Source organism: Tenrec ecaudatus, chromosome X (genome assembly GCF_050624435.1).
Source record: "Tenrec ecaudatus isolate mTenEca1 chromosome X, mTenEca1.hap1, whole genome shotgun sequence".
Taxonomy (NCBI): domain Eukaryota; kingdom Metazoa; phylum Chordata; class Mammalia; order Afrosoricida; family Tenrecidae; genus Tenrec; species Tenrec ecaudatus.
Window position 1 is genome coordinate 154,143,574 of NC_134548.1, and position 24,726 is coordinate 154,168,299.

Genomic DNA, 24,726 nt, shown 5'->3' on the forward strand with positions numbered 1-24,726 from the left:
ATCTTCAGAAAACATCCCAGCTCAGTTCAGATCAAGTCCATAAGTGCGATATTAGCGTATATGTCTGATACCAATCTATAAAATCCTCTTCAGACTCATGAAAAACATGCAATGATGTCAAATGTAGGAAAGTCACAAGCCAGTGTTTGATAAGTCTTGTGGATCCAGGGGCATTTTAAGCATCTGAGCACTGGCAGGAGTCTCCACCTGATTCCTCCAGCTCCCAGGGCTCTGGCTGCATCAGGGTAACTTCATGTGGCTTCTCATCAGACATGTCTCGCAGGGAGTGAGCAGAGAGAGAGTGTGTGTGTCTCCCAGAATCCTCAGGAGAAGGCCATGCCCACACCAAGGCCTCATTGGCTATCACCTGGTTGACAGGCTAGACTCCACCCCTTTACTCTGAATCCGTTCAAATTGACAAATGATTATACAACTACCATACCACCCCTCCTTTCCCAAGCCTGAGGTTCTTTTCCAGGGATGAGTTAGTCTCTCCTGGTAAAATGTTCACAGTATGTGAGACAAAGTCTCACCATCCTCCCTAATAAGGGGCATTTTAGCTGTCCTTCTTTCAGGACAGATTTGTTTGTTCTTTTGGCTTGCCCCACTTAGACAGGCCTGGTAAATGGCCAAGTCCACAACTAATTAAGCAGTCCCTCTGGCCCTGGGGAACTTTCCCATACTGCATGCTGTCATAAATATGAGCAAAGCACCTGATCTTGGCTGTGGAAGTACTCAAAATTACAGCTGGGCTTCATCTGAGCACTCTTGGCCATCCATCTCTGCCAGAGTTTATTCCTAAAGACAATGTAAAGAGAAAATCTCATAAAAGAGTAAGATTTAAAGCCACCCCAATCTGTTCTAAAATGCTTTCCTGATCAATAAGACTTCTCAGAAATGAATTAGGTAAGCATAGACGACGACAAATTCCATGCAACAATGCAAGCCATAATTTGCACCAATGAGTGACTATGACCTGAAGACCCATAAGTGAGGTAATTCCTCAAACAAGCAATGAACTGTGACAGTAGGGGCATCACTGTTCATCTTTGTGACCCCCAAAGCCCTCACAGCCAAGGTTACCTCTTTCATTTCCATCTCCCAGATGCCTGCATCTGAAATAAGGAGAGAAGCAAGAAATGCAATATGCCCTTAAAAATCCCACGTATGTTCTGTAGTCCCCAGAGCCAGATGAGAGCCATGTTGTTTCATCTTTTATTTCTGCAACAGATGCTTATTGAGGAGGAAAGTTTGGGGGTTGATGGATGTGCTTGTGATATCTTGATGGTGGGGATTATTTCCCAGGTGGATGTCAAAACACATCATATTGTGTACTTTAAATATGTGCAGTTTACTGCATGTCAATTATGCCCCAGGAAAGCTGTTCCAATCTTTATTAAATGCTTGCCCTGTACTGGGCACTGAGCTTGGTGCTGGCAGTACAGAGATGACTTCACCTCTTAACTGGCTCATGTGATGTTGAACTAGATAAAGTTGTTAGGGGTATTAGTGAAAAGCAGACCAATATTGGACATGGCTCCACTTCATATGAGTTAAAATTATGGTGTATAGGTATGAACCTCACTTTCCAGATGCTGCTTTCCTTGGGATTCCTAGGCCCTCGCTACCTCTTGTATGGGTTATCTGGCCCTCTATACTGCTTCCCCTAATGTTGGGCATATGAGCAATCCATCAGAGATAGATGAGAGTATGCTTTGGGTAGGAGCACAGTATGGTCCACATTCCACATGATCTTCAGAGGTGTTGCTCCTGAGGCAATTCTGTGGAGCCATTGGGACATAGGAACTGTTTCGCTCACCTTGGTGACTAAAAGAAAGAGCCCTTTGCTGAGATAGCATCATGGGCTCTGAATTTATTTGCAGTCGCTTGTTATACATATGAACTTTATTTATTTATGAACTTATTTATTTAGGTGGTGAATCTCATTTGCTGCTACCTTACCTATATTTTATGCTTATTCATCGCTTGCTTCTCTTCTTCTGGATGAACTTCTTTGGCTTCTAACTGCCATCTGTCGATGACTATTACTTTTCTGTACAATAGTGAATCTTCTAAGAAAAAGGAAATGCCTTCAAGATCAGGGCTTAAAGGGCCTTTAAGACATCCGTCTAATTTTTGTTGAATATTGTACGAGTTCATACAATTACTCTTTTCACCAGCAAATATGTATTTACCATTAGTGTTAAATTTCACATACAAACAAACAAAAAACATGTGGAGCCTGCGCCTTTAAACATTGGCAATTGTGGACACTCGGTGTGGCAGTTCTTTAGGGTTGCTATGGGTTGGAATTCAGTGACTGGTAATGGGTTGATTTGGTTTCTTATTGAGTCACTTTCCATAAAATGAAGATCATGGTAGCACCTAATTCATGGCATTAAATGAAGGATTAAATTAAATAATCCATGGAGACACATTTTTTTTAAAAAAATAACTCATTTTATTGGGGGCTAGTACAACTCTTATTAAAATCCATATATACATCAATTGTATCAAGCACATTTGTACATTTGTTGCCCTCATCATTCCCAAAACATTTGCTTTCTGCTTGAGCCCTTGGTATCAGCTCTGTATTTTTCCCCTCCCTCTCCATTCCCCCCTCCCTCATGAACCCATGATAATTTATAAATTATTATTAATTTTTCATATCTTATCCTGGCCAATGTCTCCCTTCATCCACTTTCCTGTTATCCATCCACCAGGGAGGGGGTTATATGTAGATCCTTGCAATTGGTTCCCCCTTTCTACCCCACCTTCCCTCCACGCTCCTGGTATTGCACTCTCTCCACTGGTCCTGAAGGGATCATCTGTCCTGGATTCCCTGTGTTTCCAGTTCCTATCTGTACCAGTGTACATCCTCTGGTCTAGCCGGATTTTTAAGGTAGAATTGGGATCATGATAGTGGGGGTGGTGGGGAGGAAGCATTTAAGAACTAGAGGATAGTTGTATGTTTCATTGTTTCTACACTGCACCCTGACTGACTCGATGGAGACACATTATTCCTGTGTCCAGTACATAGTTATCACTCAGTGATATTAACTATTATTATTATTATACACAGAGAGAGCAATTATATTAAATACTTGGTTCATGGGATGGGATTAAGGGCAAAACAGAGATGAATGACACGACACTTCTACCTGCAACCTATCACGAACTGAAGTATAACACACAAAATGACCAGTAAGATGAAAGAAAGGCAAAATATGTTAGAGGAAAGGCCACATTGTAAGCTCGGCATGGGAGAACTGGGGACATTTTCATGAACAATGTGGCCACTGAAACAACCCCTACAGGTCAAGTCTGATTCTGACTTACGAGCTGGACAGGTGTGGAATATATTTCCAGGCACAGAGGTGGACGAGTAGTTAGTTCCCAGGCAAGTGGGTGTGGTCTGCTTGGAGAGCCCCAGGTATCATAGGAGTGAGACTATAGCAGGAGGCTACGGCCATACTCCAGGACATGTTACTGTGGAGGTACCATGAGACCCTGCCAGGCTTATTTTATGCATATAAAGATCAGTGAGTGATGCCACTAGGTATTTAGTTGTTTTGTCACGATTAGATGCTGGCTGACACTTTAAAATTTCTAGTTCCTGAACCACCTGATAGGATGTAATGAAACGATCCCAGAATTACTTCTGTGATATTTCTGTGAAAGGTACACAACCCTAATCTGATCATGAGGAAAGACCAGACAAACCCAACCCCAGAAAAACTTATAAAGCAACTAGTCATATATACATATATATATGATATTTATTTGTTTTAAGTCAAGATCTTAACAGTTAAATAGAAGCTGAAGGACTCGTTCAAATTGGACAGACCTAATGAAAGATAAGACACAGTTTGGCACTAGGACCTTCTTGCTATATTGAGTAGTACTGGAGCCATCAGTGATGTTTGACTAGGAGCATGGATATTTACATCTTGAGTTGATGTTACATTATATATTTAAAAAACCTATGTGTATTGCTATATACGAAAATTCCCCTCTTTGCAGAACATACTAACGTCTTTGGGGGTGGTGGGCCCTCAAATTGGCAACTTGCTCTCAAATGTCTCAGGGGGGAAAGCTCTTTATACGTTCATTGCCACTGTGTACATAGAAAATGGCTGACAGGGCTCTAGAGGGGAAAATTAAATTAAGTTAAAAATTTCGCTCTTTAAACAAACTGCCGTGACTGGTTGGCATCGCTCTTCAGGGAGGCCCCCTAGGTTGCCAGCCAGTTGTGTGCAGGCTTTGGCGCCACTTCCTTGATCCAGAAAGTCCAGGATGAGGGAACGGCTTTCGGTTTGAGAGTCTTCAGGTATCTATTGAGCTTTGGTACCTTTGCTTTGCAGGAAGAGGTAGTTAGCAGAAGGACATAGAAATGGTACGGAAGCTATGTGCTCATGGACACATGGCATGCCCATTCTCTGTCTGTAATAAACATTAGAAGGCCTATGTATGGTCTACCTTATTTATTTGATTTGATAAACCCTGTGGCAGCTTCTATCTAAAAAAGCCAAGAGATGTGCTACTTTGCCCAAACGGACTGAACCACCTTGTGATATGAGACTTAAGTAGTTCCAGGGCGGTGACTTAATCCCTCTGTCACCTGCCTGTTAAGCACTTTGAATTATTTATGCTAACATTTATTAGTGCTTACAGTATGCCAGGCACCATGCTGTGTGCATTAGGCGCTGTTGTTACTAACTACTAAGTTGGTCCCTGATTCATGGTCATTCTATGCATAATAGAGGGAACTGTTGCCCTCTCCTGAGGCATGTCCATGACTGACCATTTGTCAGCCATAGGGTTTTCACTGCCTAATGTAATTGTCACCGAATCCTATTAGGTAGGTACTATACTTATTCTTAATTTTAAAAATGAGGACACTAAAATTTGGAGAAGAAAAATTACCTGCCTAAGGTCATATATCTCCAATTTTCAGAGCTGCAATTTGAATGCAGATCAATTTGGCTCTTCAACTAACAATTTTTGGCCAATTTGCCAAGCTGTCTCTGAAGTCATTTGGTCCTATCAACTTGGTTATATACAGATCCCAATTCCGCACTCTAAGTTTGGACTTTAGAACCAGACTGACATTTGCTAGTGAGACCTTGGGCAAGTTATTTCAAATTTCTTGACCTCAGTACCCTCACCTGTAAAAGAGAGATAATAACAGCGTTTACCTTATTGATTTGTGGTGAATAGTAAATGAGTTAATGTATGCAAAATATTACACCAACACCTGGTATACAACTCAAGAACTCACTGCCATTGAGTCAATTGTGGCTCATATTGACCCTATGGGACAGAGTAGAAATTCCCCTGTGTGTTTCTGAGGCTACAAATCTGTACAGAAGCAGAAAGCCTCATCTTTGCCCCTTGGACAGGCTGGCGGGTTCTAACTGCTGACCTTGTGGCTAGCATCCCAAAGCGTACCCCACTATAACGCCAGAACACTCCTGGTAGATAGTAAGTGCTGAATGAATGATGGAGTCCCTGAGTGATGCCAACATTTACGTGTTCAACTGCTCGCCAAAAGGTTGTTGGTCTGAGCCTTGGCTGTTAGCCAAGGAAAGGTAGTTAGCAGAAGGACATAGAAACGGTATGGAAGCTATGTGCTCATTGACACATGGCGCGCCCATCCTCTGTCTGTAATAACCATTAGCAGGCCTATGGATGGTCTACCTTATTTGATTTGATAAACCCTGTGGCAGCTTCTATCTGAAAAAGCCAAGAGATGTGCTACTTTGCCCAAACGGACTGAACCATCTCCTGATATGAGACTTAAGTAGTTCCAGGGCGTTGAAAATCACACAGAGCACAGTTGTGCTCACAAACACCCAAGATTCCACAAGTTGCAATCAACTCAGTGGCACTTGCTGTGCTTTTCATTCCTGTGATATACATAAAAGGAGCCGCCCTTGGCCTGCAGGTACCATGGCTGAAGGAGGAAGAGCTTTCGCTTAGGGGGCCAGTGAGTGTATTTTAATGGTGGTGGAACAATTTGGAGAGGAATCACAATGCTTGTACAACACAGAGTATAATCAATGGCACTGAATTATACGTGTCACAGTTGCTGAATTGGTGAATGTTTTCTTATGTATATTTTTGCCAAGGTGGAACAAAATAACATGAATAACAATGAGTAAGGGGGAAAAGAGAAATGTTCTAAAATTGATTGTGGTAAAGATTATACAACTCTTCTTGATAGGATTGAACTATTGAACTGTATGTGATGTGGATGGAGTGCCAATAAAATTGTGTTTTAAAAAAAGAACGTGCCTAGGATATACTGGGGTTTTTTTTGGGGGGGGGGGTAGTGCATTTAAATATTTATTTTAAATAAAAATATAAATAAAAGAACAACAAGTCATTTAACATTAGTAAACCAGCACAGTAAGTAGAAAATAGGTTCAACAAAAATAATAAGGTATCAACAATGATACCATAAGAGTACTATTCCCTGAGCTCAGTCAGCAGTCAAGCTAAAATGTAAAGAGTTAAAATCCTTCAAAACTGGATTCCTCATCATCATCATCCGCACCCCAATGCAGAGCTTCAGCTGGTGTGAGGTCATCATAGACGCTGTCCTCACTGAGATCGCCGTCATCACCATCACTGCTGTCATTTTCATACAAAGCGCGGTCTTCACTTCCATCCATAGCATTACTAATACTACCACTGACCCGTGTATAAGCTGAACCCGAGTTTTTCAGCGCATTTTTTACTGAAAAATTAGGCTTATACACGAGTATATTCGGTAACTTTACTGCTGGTATCAATACCTTGCCTAGGATATACTGTATATGAGAGCTCATTCTAAACATAAGAACAAAAATATGCGAGTTCCGCCCTAGTCACTGGTCGCCTCCTATAAGACCAGGTGAACTTTGTGTCCCTGTGTAATTCATTCAGTGTATTTCTAAGCTTCCACCTGTCATTTTTAGTGTTAGTTTCAGCACTGCACACACACGTACACACACACAGCATTGCCAAAGAAGCGTGAGATAAATTCCTGCCTTGAAGTAGGTGACAGTCCAGCATGGGTGAAATAATGCGGGATGGTGGTCCAAATCCGTGAGAAGGTATGGACTTGGAGGGATATAGGAATTCGGCAGAGAGAAAAGTAAAGTGACCTGGAAATAAGATAATTGTGAAAGTACCATGGTCCAACAACAGAACAAGCAAATCTGTCTTAGAAGGCGTAAGGCTAGAGTGTTCCCTAGAGGCAAGGATAGAGAGACTTTATCTCACATACTTTGGACATGTCATCAGAAAAGAGCCATCCTTGGAAGAGGACATAATGTTTGCTAAAGTATAGGGATAGAAAACAGAGGAAATGACTCTTGGCAAGGTGAAATGACACAGTGGCTGCAAGCATGGGCTCAAACATAAGAACAACTGTGAGGAGGGCGTAGGAGCGGACAGCATTTTCTTCTGCTGTGCATGGGGTCTCTGTGACCCAGAACTGACTTGATGGCACCTAACAGCAGCCGCTGCCGACTGATGATGATACTCACTTTTAAAGCATATAGCAGAGGTCTCTCCTTAGGTGATCACCAGAGTCAGTCAACCTAAGTCATAGACATTGGCAAAAATACCACCTATCCCTTTTGGGACTATTTCCTAGTCCGCCTCTTTCGCCTAACCCAATGTTTTGCTTCATAGGTTTATCACTACCTGGCTTGATCAGATGTCTTTACTAGTTTTCTGTTTTATCTGCCTCATTTACTAGCTTGTCAGCACCTTGATACCAGAGACTTTGCTGTCTTCATTAATGAACCCTCAGCCCTCCGAATAGTACCTGCCACATATAGGCATCATTACATATTGATATGCAAATATATATTCAAATGAATGAATATTTTCCAGAATATATGTACATATTCAAATGAATGGATATTTTCCAGAATTGCTCTCTCCAGTTCTCGACTTGTTTATACCATTCTGAAGCCACAGTCAGCTGCCACTGCACTGCAGAGGATTCTAACCGTCACTGTTCATTGACCCTTAGGTGTGCCAGGCTGCATGCTACGAAGCACACAATCAGTCCATCTTACTAATATAGCACCCGGGCTCAGTGACATTATTATCAAGTCCAGGGCCATATAACTAAGACAATGGTATACCTTTTGATGTCTGGTTTTATGTCTTACATCAACCTTTTGGGGTATTGGGACACATATATGGAATTTGAGGCTGAGAAGCACCTTCGTGAAGAGGCAGGAACGGAGGAAGGACAGGTGAGTTGGTGGGTAGGGATAAAAAAGAGGAGGGTGGAAGGAGAGAAAAAAATACCCCACAAAATCCTGGTAGGCATTCTTTCGGACATTACACCACAATCTCCTAACTCCACCCACAATCCAATCTGGCACTGTGAACACAAGCCTCCTTCAGGCAAGACCCGCTCAACACTCAAAGCTTTCTGAAGGCACCAATGATTTCCTACAAGGAGCGGAAAGTGAGCTGCCCGCTATCTCTGAGACCTAGACTCGTGAGATCACAACACAGAAAATAGCCATTGTTCCTTTCAAAGAAATCTGCTGTGATTTCATGGAGTTTTTGGTTTCTGGGGGCTTAGTAGTTGCAAGTTGGGCTTCAAGCTGTGAGGACAGCAGTTCAAAATCACCAGCTCCTCAATGGGAGCAGCTGACACGACTTTCTTCTCCCACAGAGAGTCTCTGAATATCACAGGGGAGGTTTATGAATTGGCATCAACTCCATGGTCAATGTTGTCCTGAACTAGAAAATACCACAAAGTTACCTCTAGCATACAGCTCATGGGGACTCTACGTAAGAAGAAGACATATCTCTATTCTCTGCACTGTTTGCGGCAAGAAATCGATTTCCTTGTCCTTTAACCCTCTGGCACTAATGCTGATATGATATTACTGGTAATGAAGACAGAAGCTTGCCAGGAACTGTAAATGGCTGGAAGTCGCTTCAATAAGTCTATTTCACAGTAAAATTAATGAAGGAGCAAGACCGGTTTCAAAAACAATGGTAAGAAAAATGTTTATGTCAACTCCATGCCCAATACCCATCCCATAGACCTACTCAATCTTTCAATGTGCTGTCGCCTTTCTAGCCCCTTTAATTTCTGCCTTGTTATGAGTAAAGGAATCATGGGGTGAAGGGTTTATTTTCCTGACATATAGAGATGAACAAAGTTTTCTCCCTACAAATGATCAGGCAGCAAATGTTTTGCATTTTGAGGGACATTTAGTGTCTGTTGCAACGGAACTATGGGGTTGTTGTGGGGAAGTGGCTATAAACAATGCATATCCATCTGAAGGTGGCTATGTGCCAGTAAAACTTTAATTACAGAAATAAGCAGTAGCCATATTTGGAGCTCAGCCCACCATTTACCATCCTCGGGTTTACATTCTGAGAAGGGATTTTGCTGACTGTGGGGACAATGTTCTTGGTGCCTGAATCTTTCCTGAGAAATGTCATCTCAGAACACTTCCAACTTGGAGAGAGAAAGAAAGAATTTTTTCTTATTATTCCTTTGCACGCTCGGTATTACCCACATAGAACTAAAGCAATGCTTATCTGTGACCATTGAATCGCTCCCATAGAATATCTTGGCTCGTAATTTTGTGATAAAGAACAAAGGATAAGACATATTCACAGGTTGTCTCTTTCAGTGATCGCAAAGGGCTGGGCTTGGGAGTCTAGATCCCCTAGCTCCTTGTCCCTGTCTCTGACAGGTCCAGTGACCCCTCACAAGTCACTTCTCTCTGGTGTGACAACTTCCCTATATCTGCCATGTTGGAACATCGGGGAAATGACAGAAGAGAACCAAGAGAGACGCACAAGTATTTGGAAAGGAAACGAAATTTGGCTGTTCGGAGAGGAGTAATTGTCACAGTTCTACGTATCCAAGGAAGCCCAGAGGGCGAGGGCAATGTTTTGCTGCACAGACAGAAATACTACAACAGAAGCAGAGCCGACCACGCTCCTGGCACACAAGGACCAGAGCCGGAGAGGGGAAGGGGCTGCAGGTGAAACCGGGGCCTGTGCACACCTTCTGTCAGACTGGCAGCTTTTGTGCCATTTATAGCTACATTGATTCCTTTCACTTCTGTTTGTTTCCCGGCAAGTTTATTGGAAAGAGAAGGCACTCATTATTGATTTCCCTTGTTTATTTTTTCCCCAGTACTACTCAATCAGTACCAAGCAGTCAGAATTCTCTGCAAGTAATTGTTTATCTATAGTTACCTATTACATCTGGCTTTCATAGGTTGCATGCACATGCATTTAAAACACAGCCTTTTAAAAGTTTGATTTTCATTGCAAAAAAGAGCTACTTACAGAAACAACGTGTGTCAGAATGGTGAAAAACACCTTTGGCTGACATGTTTAATACCGGAAATAATATGGACTTTGAACTTGGAAGGACAGGGCAGGACTTTGTAATTCCTTGGTGGCAACTCAAGACCATTCTTGGACTCTCAGGAACTTATTTTAATTTTCTTCAGCATTACCTTGAACTTTTTATGAGCAATAGACAGTCTGTTCTGCAATTGGCCTCTGGCCTTATTCTGACTGATGATATTGAACCTCTTCATGGTTCCTCCCAGATGCAGGCAATTTGAATCCTGTATATGCAAATGACTTTTAGTGAAGTCCATGGGTATATTTATTGCTTATGTTATTGAAAAAAAGAGGCTTTGCAAAGAATAAGTCATTGATCTTGTAAAAGTGACCCTCCCTCAAAAAATATCAGGCAGTGCTATATAAGGGATATATTAAAGAGAGGTCAGGGACAATGTCCTGGGTTTATAATAGACAAGCAAAGCCATGTTAGGACTATATTACTCAGTTGTCAGAGGTGAGCATACACATTAATCTTTACGTGCTGAATGTGTAGGTTCTGAAGTTATAAAAAATGAGTCAGGTTGGACTCTGTAGGGTCTGAGGATTCAAAAATGAGTCCGATTTGCCCTCTGTTCTCAATGAAGGAGACCCATGAACAACCAGTGAATTAGAAAACAGGCATGGACTCTAGGAGATACTAGTTTCTTATGCTTTGTTCACCGCTGAATCTCCAGTGTTTGGTACCCGATCTGGCACCATGGGCTGATGTCGACTAGACAAGGGATCATGGTAACTTAGAGAAAGAGAGAAATGGAGGATTTGAAGGGATAGTAAGGAAGGATAAAGTGCCTTGCGTGGCACAGTTTGTTATTGGCTGCTAACAGAAAGGTTGGCAGTTCACACACATCCAGTGGTGCCACCAAAGAAAGAGTTGGCAGTTTGCTACCATAAAGATTACAGTAAAGAAAAGTTTAGGGTGTTCAGCTCTCCTCTTTTGGTGTGTTTGTATAAAAAGAGAGACTATACCCACATTTGGTCATAGCTTGTCTGTAAGGGCAGAGTGAAGAGCCAAGGATGATGTTTTAGTATCCCGATAGGCAACTAAGTGGCTGGTAAAGCCATTTACTGAGTAGGGAAACCCAGGAGCTTTAGCCCCAAACAGAGCTTAAAATGGAAGCAATGGGAAGATGGCAAGGCACAGTTAATGAGAAGCTCCGGAGGAGGCTCAAGGGACTGTTCGTGTGCTTGTCTTATGCCTCGCTCCCTTTCTGCCCTGGGACGTCTGTGTGTGCCTGCTATTATGACGAGGAAAAAGAGCTTGGCATTTTTTTGAGAAGTGAGTAGAATTGGTAATAGTGTACGGTCTGACACAGTGCGTGAGAACAGGTGTGTGTGTGTGTGTGTGTGTGTGTCCAGTCAGAAGTGGCTGAATCCTTTAATCCAGAGGAATTCCAATGCTTGAGTAATGCTTGGATACTTCTGTGGGGATAAAAGAGAAAATCTCCTTGGGACATTTCCCCTAATGTCTGTTCTGAAGCTCAGCTCACAGATAGGGCAGAGGGTTTGCCTTTCATCTTCAGAGTCCTACCTGATCTGTGACTGGCGGAGATGTAGAGATTTGCCTCTCTCTTCAAGGCTCCTTCCTTAGCACCATTATGACAATTAAGCTCAGAAAGAATATAGGCCAACCTCAAACAGAAAACCAAGCAGCAAGATGAAAAATGAGCTCATTACCAGTGAAGAGTACTTCCGTCTGGTATTTCCTCTTGTTCATTCCCTTAGGGACATACATTTGGGATATTGTCCATTGAGAGTGTTTGGTTATAGAACAAAACTTGGTATGTGGGGGGTGCAGTTGGGGTGGGGGAGGTGGAGTTTTATTGGCATTTTTTTTACCTAGACGTTTCAATAACGGGAATTAAAGGGGGAGTTTGGGGTAATGGTAGCCTTCAGGAGGAAGCCGTTTGAAAGACCACTGAACGGGGAGTCAGGAGAGTTTCATTCTCGGTTTATCCCTTCTGTTAACTTGCTGCCTGACTCTTCAGTCAGAACCATCTCTTCTGTAGATATCACTATCTAGGAAATAAGGACGTGAGGCCTAAGGAGCTATTTTTCTTGTCCCTGGTAATCTAGGAGATTAGGCTGGGAATGAAACCCTATGCTAGACATACCAGGAGCTACTATGAAATTGCTTCCATGAAAGGAACTCGAGAGTAAGCAGCAACTCTGGTCAACAGCGTTGATGGGGGGCCCTTTGGAAAGGCAAGAACTGGTAGATGGACAGAGGATGCAAAAGGCTTCACTATCTATATTAATCTTGTTCCTCTCCTAGAAATTAATCAAATGCCTTTCTCCCTAAGGAGCTGGCCTAATGAGCCCAGGCACAGAGAGGAGAAGCAAAGCGCTCTATGTTCTTTTGAATAAACATCCATTGGCCTCAGTGTAGACCAAGAATACTGGCTTGGGGGCCTCTGGCAATGCAAAAGATGACAGCACACTGGGACATAAGTAATCAAAAGTTCTCATAAGAAGGTAAGGTGAGAGCGATAGCAGCCAACCATCATGGCCAAGGTCTCTCCCATGCCCCCAAATAAATTTTAAAAGTGTGCCACAGACTGCATTGTACACAGAGGGCTGCTTCTCAAATTGCAAACGCAGCCTTTCCACCCTCATAAACAGAGAAGCTGAGGTAGCTCATGCAGTTTGCCTAATGATTGCGGGAACTCATCATCTGCACTAGGATTGTGATGGGATGCCACATTCCCCCTAGGCGGCAAGTCTCTCTGCCACTGTCGGCCCAGAGCTGACAAAATGAATACAACCAAGTCATGTTCCCTTTAAGGGAAAAAGGTGAAATGTGTGAAGCCGACTACATGGTGTGTGTGTGTGTGTGTGTGTGTGTGCTGCAGAGTTGAGGTGCGTTTGATGAGTAGCTCAGGACATTGAGTGTAAGGCCCTGCACAGCCTCTTGCTGCAGGACAGTGTTGCTCCTGGCCTGTTCTGATGTGGGAGTCCTTGTTACTGTTAGGAGCCATCAAGTTGGTTCCAACTTGTAGCGAGCTTATGCGCAAGAGAAGGAAACACTGCGCTGTCCTCACGATTGTTCATATGCCTGAGCTCATTGTTGCAGCGGCCACATACATTCATCTTGTCGAGGGCTTTCCTTGCTTTGCTGCCTCTTTGCAAGTCTTAGGTTGATGCAAACTACTCAGTGGCCCACCACTAACCAAAAGATGGACTGCTTGGATCCGATCAGAGGTGCCTTGGAAAAAAGACCTGACGGTCTGATTTTAAATCCCTATGGAGCACATGACTTCTCTGACAGGATCGACTGAACAATAACGAGTTTGGTTTTGTGTGTGTGTGTGTGTGTGTGTGTGTGCGTGACAGAGACAGAGCTGATTGAAGTAGAATGACATCAAGACAATGGGTATCAACACCCTGTGTGTCTTCCAGGTACTGTTTTTTCCCTTGCATAGTTGTATTGGGCCAGAGACATGCCTTAAGTCACAGTAAGTTAATGGAAAGATAGATGATAGATAGATAGATAGATAGATAGATAGATAGATAGATAGATAGATAGATAGATAGACGAGAGAAGAGAAGAGAGAAATTCCAAATCAGATTGCTTTTGCTGAATACCTATGGATAGTATTTTTTCCCTATCAGTGACTCTCAACTGGGGGTAGCGCAATCCTCCTTCTCAACAAGGGGCCCTTAGAAATAAGTGCATTCCTTCAGAGGTATACAGAGTTATACCCAGGGATCTCCAATGCATTAGACATTGCCCCAATACAAAATAACAACTGGATCCTTGGGAAATATATCTATGTACATACACTTAGAGGTTTAGTATTAAGATAGCAGATGGACATTGGGCCTCTACTCAAGTCCTCCCTCAACACAAGAACATTTTGTTCTATTAACCTGGCATTCCAAGATGCTCACCTTCCTGACACAGTCATTGAAAACAAAGGGGGTAGAATATGGCGGCGCTCTGCTGACCCCCGCGGGCGCCATGGTTTTCCTCTCGGCGCAGCTATGGCTGCGGAATCGCGTCACCGACCGCTACTGGCGGGTCCAGGAGGTGCTGAAGCACGCCCGGCACTTCCGGGGAAGGAAGAATCGGTGCTACAGCCTGGCGATCCGAGCTGTGATTCGGGCCTTTGTGAAATGCACCAAAGCACGGAATCTGAAGAAGAGGACCATGCGGACTCTCTGGATCAATCGAATCACAGCTGCTTCCCAGGAGCATGGCCTGAAGTACCCAGCCTTGGTTGGCAATTTAGTTAAGTGCCAGGTGGAGCTCAACAGGAAAGTGCTTGCTGACCTGGCCATCTACGAGCCAAAGACTTTTAAATCTTTGGCCGCTTTGGCCAAAAGGCGGCGAGAAGAGGGATTTGCTGCTGCCCTGGGAGACGGAAAGGAACCGGAAGGCGTGTTCTCCCGAGTGACACATTACCGCTGAGGGTCCCCTCGCACATTGACCTTCCTGCCGTGGCGGTGTGACCTTCGAGATGTTTGTCCAGATGGTCCCAGACCCTGAAATAGCGAGAGGAACGGACATAATTGTACACAGACCTCTGGAAGCCAAGGGTCCACCCTCCCCTCCTAGTGGGAGAGGTCCACAGACTGGTTAGATACAGATCATGCAAATAAAGCTGGTTTTCTGTTCTGCTTTGCAAAAAAAAAAAAAAAAGAAAACAAAGGGGGTAAATAAGCAAATGCGCTAAAGAAAGCTGATAGTTCCCAGATATCAAAAGATAAAGCGTCTTGGTTCTTAAAGGTTTGAAGATAAACAAGTGGCCATCTAGCTGAGAAGCAACAAAGCCCACATTGAAGAAACACATCAGCCTGTGTCATCAAGAGGTGTTGATGGGATCAGGTATCAGACATCAAAGAACAAAAAATCATATCATTGTGAATGAGGGGGAGTGTAGACTGAAGACCCAAAGCCCATCTGCAGGCAACTGGACATCCCCTTACAGAAGGGTGGTGGGGAGGAGACAAGCCAGTCAGGGTGCATTATAACACCCTTTATGTACTGAAACATACAGCTTTGCTCTAGTTCTTGTTTTGGTTTTTGTTTTCTTTTTAATAATCCTCACCCCCCACAAGCACACACTATTATCCTGACCCCTATTCTACCTTACAAATCTGGCTAGATCAGAGTATGTACATGGGTACAGATCAGAGCTGGAAACACAGGGAATCCAGGAAATATAGCCCACTCAGGACCAATAATGAGAGTAGCCATTCCAGGAGAGTAAGGGGAATATGGGGGTAGAAAGGCAGACAGAACCCATCACAATGATCTACCTATAACCTCATCCAAGGGGAATGAACAACAGAAAAGTGGATGAAGGGAGATCGGTCAGTGTAAGACCGAAAAAAAACAATGAAAAAAAACAATAATTTATAAATTATCAAGGGTTCATAAGGGAGTGAGGGTGAAAATTAGAAGCTGATACCAAGGGCTCAGGTAGTAAGAACATGTTTTGAAAATGATTATGGCAACAAATGTGCTTGGCACAATGGATGGATGGATGAATTGTGATAAGAGTTTTACAAGCCCCCAAAATAAAATGATTTAAAAAAAAACCACTGGAGACTGTGTCCTGCATCAGACTGTGTCCTCTTGAAAACTACTGCAAAATACAGGGTACACCTTCTACTTGTCTCTTTGCCCTCCTGCAGAAAAAGCACCAGGAGGGCACAGATTAGAGACCTTGGAATTCCATCACCATGTCACCTCAGACAAGGACCCCTCTCTGCCCCTCATCTATAACATGGTAGTTTGCCCTAGAAGGTCATCAAGGACATGTTTTTCCCCAACAAGTGTATTGGCATATAATTCACATATCATACAAGTTGGTAGGCCAATCCCATCAAGAAAAATTGTACAATCATCACCACCATCAGTTGTAAACCATTTTCTTCAATCTGGGATGCATCGTTACTCGTTCCCCATTTCCCCTTGACCTCCCCTGCCAAGGAACCATTCATCCGGTTACTGTCTCTACAGATTTACCTATCATGTAGTTCATATACAGAAATGAACAAGCGAAAATCTAATAAGAATAACCAATTAAAACCTCAATTGTAAAGCAGAAAGTACTAAAAAGTAGAACACATTTAAATGGATCAAGTAGGTGAAGGGAGATGTCAGACAGTGTAAGACATGACAAAATAATAATTTATAAATTATCAAGGGTTCATGAGGGAGGGGGAGTGGGGAGGGAGAGGAAAATGAGGAGCTGATGTCAGGGGCTTAAGTGGAGAGCAAATGTTTTGAGAATGATGAGAGTAATGAATGTACAAATGTGCTTTACACAATTGATGTATGCATGAATTGTGATGAGTTATATGAGCCCCCAATAAAATGATTTTAAAAAAAGAACGATGAAGTGATCAGGTGTGAAACATGAACCTCACTGCATCTAAAAGACTCTTGGCTTCCAGTTCTACATTTTGGCCCTGTTTCTTTTAGGCTCACCAGGACTGCACAGGTTAAGAAGTCAGAATCCGGAGTCATCTATGAATTTATGAAGGCGGGGGCACTGACAGCTATATTCCTCCTCTCGTATATCAATGATTCTGAAGCACAACATATTTGAGACCCCAGATCCTCGGGTTTTAAGGGGCCCTGCTGCACTCAACCAACTAACACTCTGAATCGCAAAAGCAAATCACTGCCTCCCATCCAGAATGGTGGCAGTGCTTCTGTGCTGCCTGGGCTGCCCCCACTTCAGAAAACCCCACCCTTGAGCTCAAGGTCCTGCGTGGACTCCCTGGCAGATGGCAGAGGCATATGGGCAGGGAGCAAGAGGCAGCTCAGGAGCTTGTGCTGGTGGAAGTGGAAGGTCTCAGAGGGAGTACAGGTGCAACTTCGTGACATTATTTGTATTCATCCTGTTGTGCAACCATTGCCCCCATTTTTCCATCATCCTGAACAGAAGTGCAGTGCAGCCTAAGCAGGGAGTCCCCTCATTCCCTCCCTCCTGCTCATCCCTAGTAACTACTAATGACCTCAGTCGGGTCTGTATATGTTTGCTTATTCTAGATCTTTCATATAAATGGAATCATACTCTGAAGGCTGTGAGGAGACCGCCTGCTCCTGTTACTGCTGCCCACCCAGCATCTGTTTCTCAAGCAGCTGTCTCTGTCAGGGCTGCAAGCTCCGGCTGAATGCTCTTACTGATGCTCATCTCAGGCCTTCTTCCCTCAATCTAAGCACCACTTCAGCAGTCTGTGTCCTCATGAAATTCTATCAGCTATCTCCTCCATCTGAGCACAACAGGTCTTGAAGCAAGTGCACTGGCCGAGGTAGTTAGTTTATTGTGCCAACCTGGCTGATAAACACATGTGGGGTTAATTGAAGGGTGGAGGGATTAATGGCTCAGTGAGCCTCACCTTTTGAGTTCTCAGGTCTCTTTTTTTGTGATGGTCGGACCAGGGTGCAGCTGCCTTAGCCATTCCCTGCTTCAGCTGGCAAGGCTCACTTCCTACAAGACATCCCTGAGGAGAAGCCACATGGACCTACCCCAATGCAGCCCTGGGTGCTGGAGTAGCCATGTGGAGACCCCTGCCAGTGCTAAGATGCTTACACATTCACTGATTTGGCTTTCTTCCTGTAGTCAGCATCATAGTGTGTGTTTTGTGAGATGGAGGAGGACTTTGTGGACTGGTGTTGGACATATGGGTTAATGATGGACTTGTGGGCTTGGGCAGCGCTGGGTTAGGATGTTTTCTTGATGTGGACTTACCCTTTATAGAAAACTCCCTTATACGTATTCGTTTCTGTGGATTTGGTTCTGTCATGGACCCAGACTCACACCCTGGGTCTAACACTGGGTCCCCTTGTTTGCTCCTGGAGGGCTTTGCTCTTCTTCTACCCAACAGCCCAGAGTTGAAGGACTCAATCAGTGTTCAAAGCCAGAGGCCGGGCTGCGGAGTTTACCTCAGGGTTAAAAACCAAAGCGAACAAAGCAAATCCACTGTCATTGAGTTGCTTCCAGCCCAAAGCAACCCTCTAGGACAGTGTAGAACTGCCCCCACAGACTTTGAAAAGCTATTCTCTGTATGGAGGTAGACTTCCACAGCAGTGTCTCATGAGCTTGAACTGCCAACCTTTCGGTTAGCTGCCAAGTACTTCACCCGGGCCACCAGGGCTCCTCACCTCGACTTACGGGCTGAGGGTCAACTGGGTTGAGAAAAGGACAGGACTTTGGACTTAGAAATGAAGTGTCACACAGACTTTTATTCAACGTGGGAAGGACACAGGAGCTTTGTTCCAGGGCAGCTATAGAGATTTATTACCTAGTCTTCCAGCTGACCTTCAGGACGACAGGCCAAGCATAATTGCCCTTTTAAATGATGCAAAACACCTTGCTCCCTCATTCCTCAGCTAGTCACAGGGACGTCAAGTATCTCCAACAGATTATAGGAAAAGCAGCCATTGTCAAACACGCTATCGTGTTTCCATTTATGGAAATCTTTCTATGTTTTCTTGGCCCAGAGATGTGGATTGTAATATGGGATGAGGAAAACAGAACTGTAAACAACAACAACAAAAATTAGCACCACCCCATTCTTATCAAGTGCTTCATAGAAATTAATATCCTGCTCCCATTCTCTGCCCTGCATCCCAGCAGAGAAATCAGTGTTCAACTACTGTACACAGCTCCCGAGGAAAGGCCAAACGACACTATATTCGTCATGCAACACTTGGATGTGAAGATTTTAATTATGAATGATTCATTTGTGGAGAGCAAAAAAATAAGTCCAAACAAAGGCCACAAGAAAATCGGTTGTCAGGGAGGTGGGACCCGTGTTATGCCTGTTGGAGAGCTTGCTGGTTATTAATCTGCTGTGACAGGAAGAGTTGATAAGTGTGGCTAACACCAGCCCCTCCATTGTAAAATCAATATGGAAGGTTTTTCAGGGTAAGTCCACATCAAGCCAGTATACTAAACGCCAGCCTTCTCACTGGCCTGGGGGCTAATTGTTTAAATGGCTTCCAGGGGTGCAAATGAAAATTCTGAGTGGGGGAAACATTTTGGGAAGTCGTGCTGATAGAAGGAAAATGGGTTCTCTTGGTTCCAGGAAACAGTCCTGTAATAAAAAGGCCCTTTGGGGTGTGAATCAGGGCTTGTTATAGCTGGCGAGGCATGAGCATGCATCCAGAGGGAATGCTTTATGGCTTGTATGCACTCTGGGGCCCAAAGTGGGAAGTCTGGATCACAATCAGACACAGCTAGAGGTGCAGAAGCACGAACACAACCATAGCATCTTCCAGGTGAGAGACTTCCAGCTGCAGCTTCTAAGTGGTTGGGATCTATTCATTGATTTTTTTGAAAAATATTTTGAGAGAATGGTAACGGTAGTTCTGGAGAACAGAACAGGGACCCTGCCTTCAAGCAACTCAGAAGAGAAAAAATAAGCTAGAGTCAGAGATGGAAGACCATGGTACCAAGTGACAAGGGTGGCGACTGAAAGAGTTCAAGGGTAGGAGCACAAAGAAGGGAGATGAAGTCAGGAAATATTTCCTAAAAGGAGGTAGACTCTGTGAACACTTTGAGGTTGGCTCTACTATCAAACTGACCTGAGCTCCAGTCCTGCTTCCGCCACACCCTCACTGTGTGTGACTTAAAGTAAGTCACTTCATTTCTATGAGTCTAATTTCCTCATATGTGGAAGGGGAACAGTGACAGCATCTACCTCACAGTTTTTGAAGATTACCATATATACTCGTGCATATGCTGGGTTTTCCAGCACATTTTTCTATACAGTTTTTGTGGTAAAATTAGGTGCCCCAGATAATTTTCGGGTTGGCGTATACTCAAGTATATACGGTAAGTGAACAGTCCGTGTAAAGAGCTTAGCACGGTTTCTGTCATCTAAGATGTATTCAGGAAAGAAAAAGGAGTACATAACTATTTACTTCCTTCCCTGTTATTAAACTGCCCCAGAATAATGAGAGCTGTCAACAGTACTCTCTTTAGGCAGCAGCCCAGGACTTCTACCATCCTGTTTCCCAAGGGAGATAGGAGAAGTCTTTAACTGAACCCCTTTCACCAGCCACTAAAGGCAGTCCACAAAAGCTGTTGGCATTTTTTCTTTGTTCCACTAAAACTGGATACCACATCGGAGCCTTAGAGAAGCCAAAGAAAACCAAGCCCGCTGGCATTAAGTCACTTCTAATTCATAGGGACCTTAGAGAAAGCTGATAATTAATCACATGCACACACCCACTCACACACACACACAGGTTAACCTGTACCAGGACTGTATGCTATGTTAATTCACATGTTTTCTCTCAGTAACTCTTTACAACAAATCTGAGAGAGAAAAATGTTGCTACCTGCCATTCGCACATAAACAGACTCAGAGAGATCGATTCCTTTGCTCCAGCTCTAATTACTGGAAAATGACAAGGTTGACATTTAAATCTGAGCATTTCTTACCACAAAGCCATGCACATGACCATCTGGTTCAATGACAAGAAATAACACGCTCCTTAGGAGCCAGTCTGGTCGGGCATTACAGCATAAAGTTTTTCAGGGAAAATTTGTTTTCAGACCCTCTTCTTATCTAACAAGGGAAGGAAGTATGTGCGTCTCTTTCTAATGCCGTGCCTACACCTCCGTGGCAAAGTCAGGGTGCTGTCAATTCTGGATAATAAAATTCACCTTTATACAGCCAGTCTTGATTGCTTACACATCAAAAAAGAAACACAGGAAGCATGTGTACATGTATACCCTTTACTCAAACTTTTATCCCAATTAGACAAAATGGCATTTAGGGCTTGGCTTACTACTTAAACTTTCTAAATCATTTTTAGTTAAATAGGCAAGCCTTTTGGTTGTTTGTAACCAACACAGATTCCATCATTACCAATATAATGTAAGGGCACTTCCTCTACTCAGAGACCAGAAGTAGATGGTGCCCAGCTACTGGTACTGTACATTCTGATTAGGGGCACAGTACATAAAACCTGATAGAAAGGAAGAGAAATGTGTGTGGAAGCTACATAATCCAGTGTCAATTTGAGACTATTAAGAGTGAAGGGGCGGGGTTTAGTCTGTCAATCAGGTAACGTCTTGATGGCCTCATTTGCAGGTGCTACAGAGATAAATAGCTTGCTGGAGGTGGGGCATACACACTCTCCCCGTAAGACATTCCTATTGACAAGCCACATAGAGCCAGAGTCCTGGAGCTGGAGGAGTCATGTGGAGACCCATGACAGCACTGCGATGCTTCCACCACCACTGGATCCATAAAACTTTCAACTCACTGGCCTATGATCTTCCTGCATTCAGCCTCATTGTATGATTACACGAATCTACAGAGGAATTTATGGACTAATATGAACATATAGCGTAATATTGGATTTACGGACTTGATCTGGACTTGCCTGGGATGTTTTCTTTTCTTTTTTCCTTTTAAAAGTGTTCTTTATTTTTATTTATTTATTTTTATTATAAATCACTTTATTGGGGGCCCGTACAACTCTTATCATAATCCATCCATCCATCCATTGTGTCAAGCACATTTGTACATATGTTACCATCATCATTTTCAAAGCATTTTCTTTCTACTTGAGCCCCTGGGATGTTTTCTTAATGTACAATTGCTGTTTGATATAAAGGTCTCTCGTACACACATATGACTGCCTCCGGATTTGTTTCTCTAGTCTACCCGAACTAACACAGTGTGGAAAGAATTTCGTTGTCTCAAAAAAGCCCCAAAAACCACCCCCCCAAAAAAAACAGGCTTGCTGGATCCACCAGGACAGGAGATATCCCTTAGATAATTGCCCTGGGATATTCTTCAACACTTGAACAAAATTGTTTCTTGAATTCATCGTTTAGCTAGATAGTATGTTATTTCTGAAAGTAATGAATATCACCCTTGAATACTGTGTTCTTTTTAGGGAAAAAAACCCCTCTGAAACTAAATGGTTAATAAATACAGGTTAGGGGAATGGGAGATGACATTAATGGGAATGGCACAACTATAATGAAAATAAGGAGAATGTGACGCAATATGAGGAATGCAGTTAACATCACTGCACAATGCGGATAGAAATTGTTGAATGGGAACCTATTTTGCTGTGAGTCAATTTTGAGCCATAGCGATCCTTTAGGATAAGGTAGAGTTGCCCCTGTGGGTTTCTGAGACTAACTTTACAGGAGTAAAAAGTCTCATCTTTATCCCTTGAAGCTGACTGGTGGTTTTGTACTGTTGACTTTGCCGTCAGCAATATGTAAAAAGTACCTTTTTAAAAAAGTGGCAATGACAAATAAAAGTCATTTGTTTAGTAGCTATCACATTTTTATGCAAATGGCTTAAAGGTCTCCATTTGTTTGTCCACTGGTCCCCACCCATAATGTGCTATGCTAATTTTAAAAATCAATATGCATAAAAACATCTGCATAGCAACACTTACGAAGATCTCTCCATCCAGAGGGATTAATTGGCAAGCAAACACAGGAAGCATGCTAACTGTGTGAAAATTTGGTACTATGTGCCTGGCTGTTACAAATTTTACTGAATCTTTTAAAGAGTTCCATGACATGTACACATTAGTAGCTATATTTAATATAAAAAGTGTAAAGCACAGAAAGATTAAGTAACAAGCCTAAGACCACAGAGATAACCATATGTTTTCCCATTTCTCTAGATTGATTGAAGATCCACGTTTGGATCTCTGTTTTGTTTCCCAAACATTTGAAAAATTTTCAACAGTTCTATGGACATATAATACACATTTGATACCATTCAATAGTTTAAACATGCAAAATATAGTGCAATCATCACCACAGTCAATTTTAGAGTCATTCCTTCTTTCTCGTACTCATTATTTTTAGATACCCATAGACACATAGAGCAATGAATGGAACAAGAGGGAAACCCCAGAAATAAAATCATCCACCTCTAGGCAAGTGAATTTCGACAGAAGAAGATCTTCAATATGAATTATATGTCAACAAAGAGAAAAGAAAAATCTTTACAACTGGACCACTCAGCAACATCATGATATACAGAGAAAAGATTGAAGTTGCCAAGAATTTCATTTTACCTGGAGTCATATTCAATGACCATGCAAGCAGCAGTCAGGAAATCAAATGGCATCTTGTCAAATCTGCAAATCTGAAAGGAAACAAAAGGCCTCTTTTAAGTGCTAAAGAAAGCACAGATGTCATTTTGAGAACTAAGGTGGATTTGACCCAAGCCCTGGTGTTCTTAATCCTCTCCTCTGCATGCAAAAGCGGGCCGGTAAATGAGGAAAACCAAAGAAGAATTGATCCCTTTTATGGTGATTTTGGTGAAAAATATTGAATATAACTGACTTCCAGAAGAATGAACATTATCTGTGCTGGAAGACGTATAGCCCGATGCTCCTTAATACTGAAAATGAGAAGACTTCTTCTCATGTTCTTTGGGCATGGGTGGGGGGGCGGGTGTCAAATCTCTTTACAAGGATATCATGCTTGGTACAGGGTCAGCAAAAAAGAGGAAAAGATGATTGCAAGAAGGGGCTCAAACATGACACTGGCTGGGAAGATGGTTCAGAAATGGCGGCTCTGTGTTCTCTTATACATAGTGTTGCTATGAGTTGGAGCCAAGTTGGTGACACCTAACAACAATCTATTTACCCCTGTGTTTTCTGCTATGATTCACGAAGCTTTAGTTTTTGTTTTTTAATCCTTTGGGGGGACTCATACAACTCTTATCACAATCCATACATGCATCCATTGTGTCTAGCACATATGTACATTCTCAAAACATTTGCTCTCCACTTAAGCTCTTGGTATCAGCTCTTCATTTTTCCCCTCCCTCCCTGCTCCCCTATCCCTCATGAACCCTTGATAATTTATAAAGTATTATTATTTTGTCATGTCTTACACTGTCCAACGTCTCCTTCCTTTCACCCACTTTTCTGTTGTCCATCCTCCAGGGAGGAGGTTGTTTCTGAAGTTTTAGGGTATTATTCTGGTTATTTATTTATTGCATGTTTGGGAACATATGCTGTCAATGACCTAGTATGTCTGCCTAAGCCAGCAGTTCTCAACCTGTGGTTCGCAACCCCTTTGGGGGTCGAAAGACCCTTTCACAGGGGTCACATGAATCATAACAGTAGCTAAATTACAGCTATGAACTCACACCAAAAATAATGTTATGGTTGGGGGGGGTCATCACAACATGAGGAACTGTATTAAAGGGTCGTAGCATTAGGAAGGTTGAGAACCATTGGCTAAACCATGATTTTGCCCATCCCATCTAGATCTATGTTTAAATTCCCATTTGGAATCCCTTGGTTTTGCAAATGGTTAATGTACTCAGCTGGTAACCTAAAGTTTGTTGGTTCAGGTCTAGTCAGGG

General features: G+C 42.9%; 1 protein-coding gene across 1 annotated transcript; it reads left to right on the forward strand.

Moving 5' to 3' along the window:
* The first annotated feature begins 14,327 nt into the window (after nucleotides 1-14,327).
* LOC142433899 (large ribosomal subunit protein bL20m) lies at nucleotides 14,328-15,011 on the forward strand. The gene has a single exon (XM_075538550.1). It carries the CDS (start codon nucleotides 14,357-14,359, stop codon nucleotides 14,804-14,806), a length of 450 nt encoding a protein of 149 aa, XP_075394665.1. The 5' UTR covers nucleotides 14,328-14,356; the 3' UTR covers nucleotides 14,807-15,011.
* Nucleotides 15,012-24,726: the final 9,715 nt, after the last annotated feature.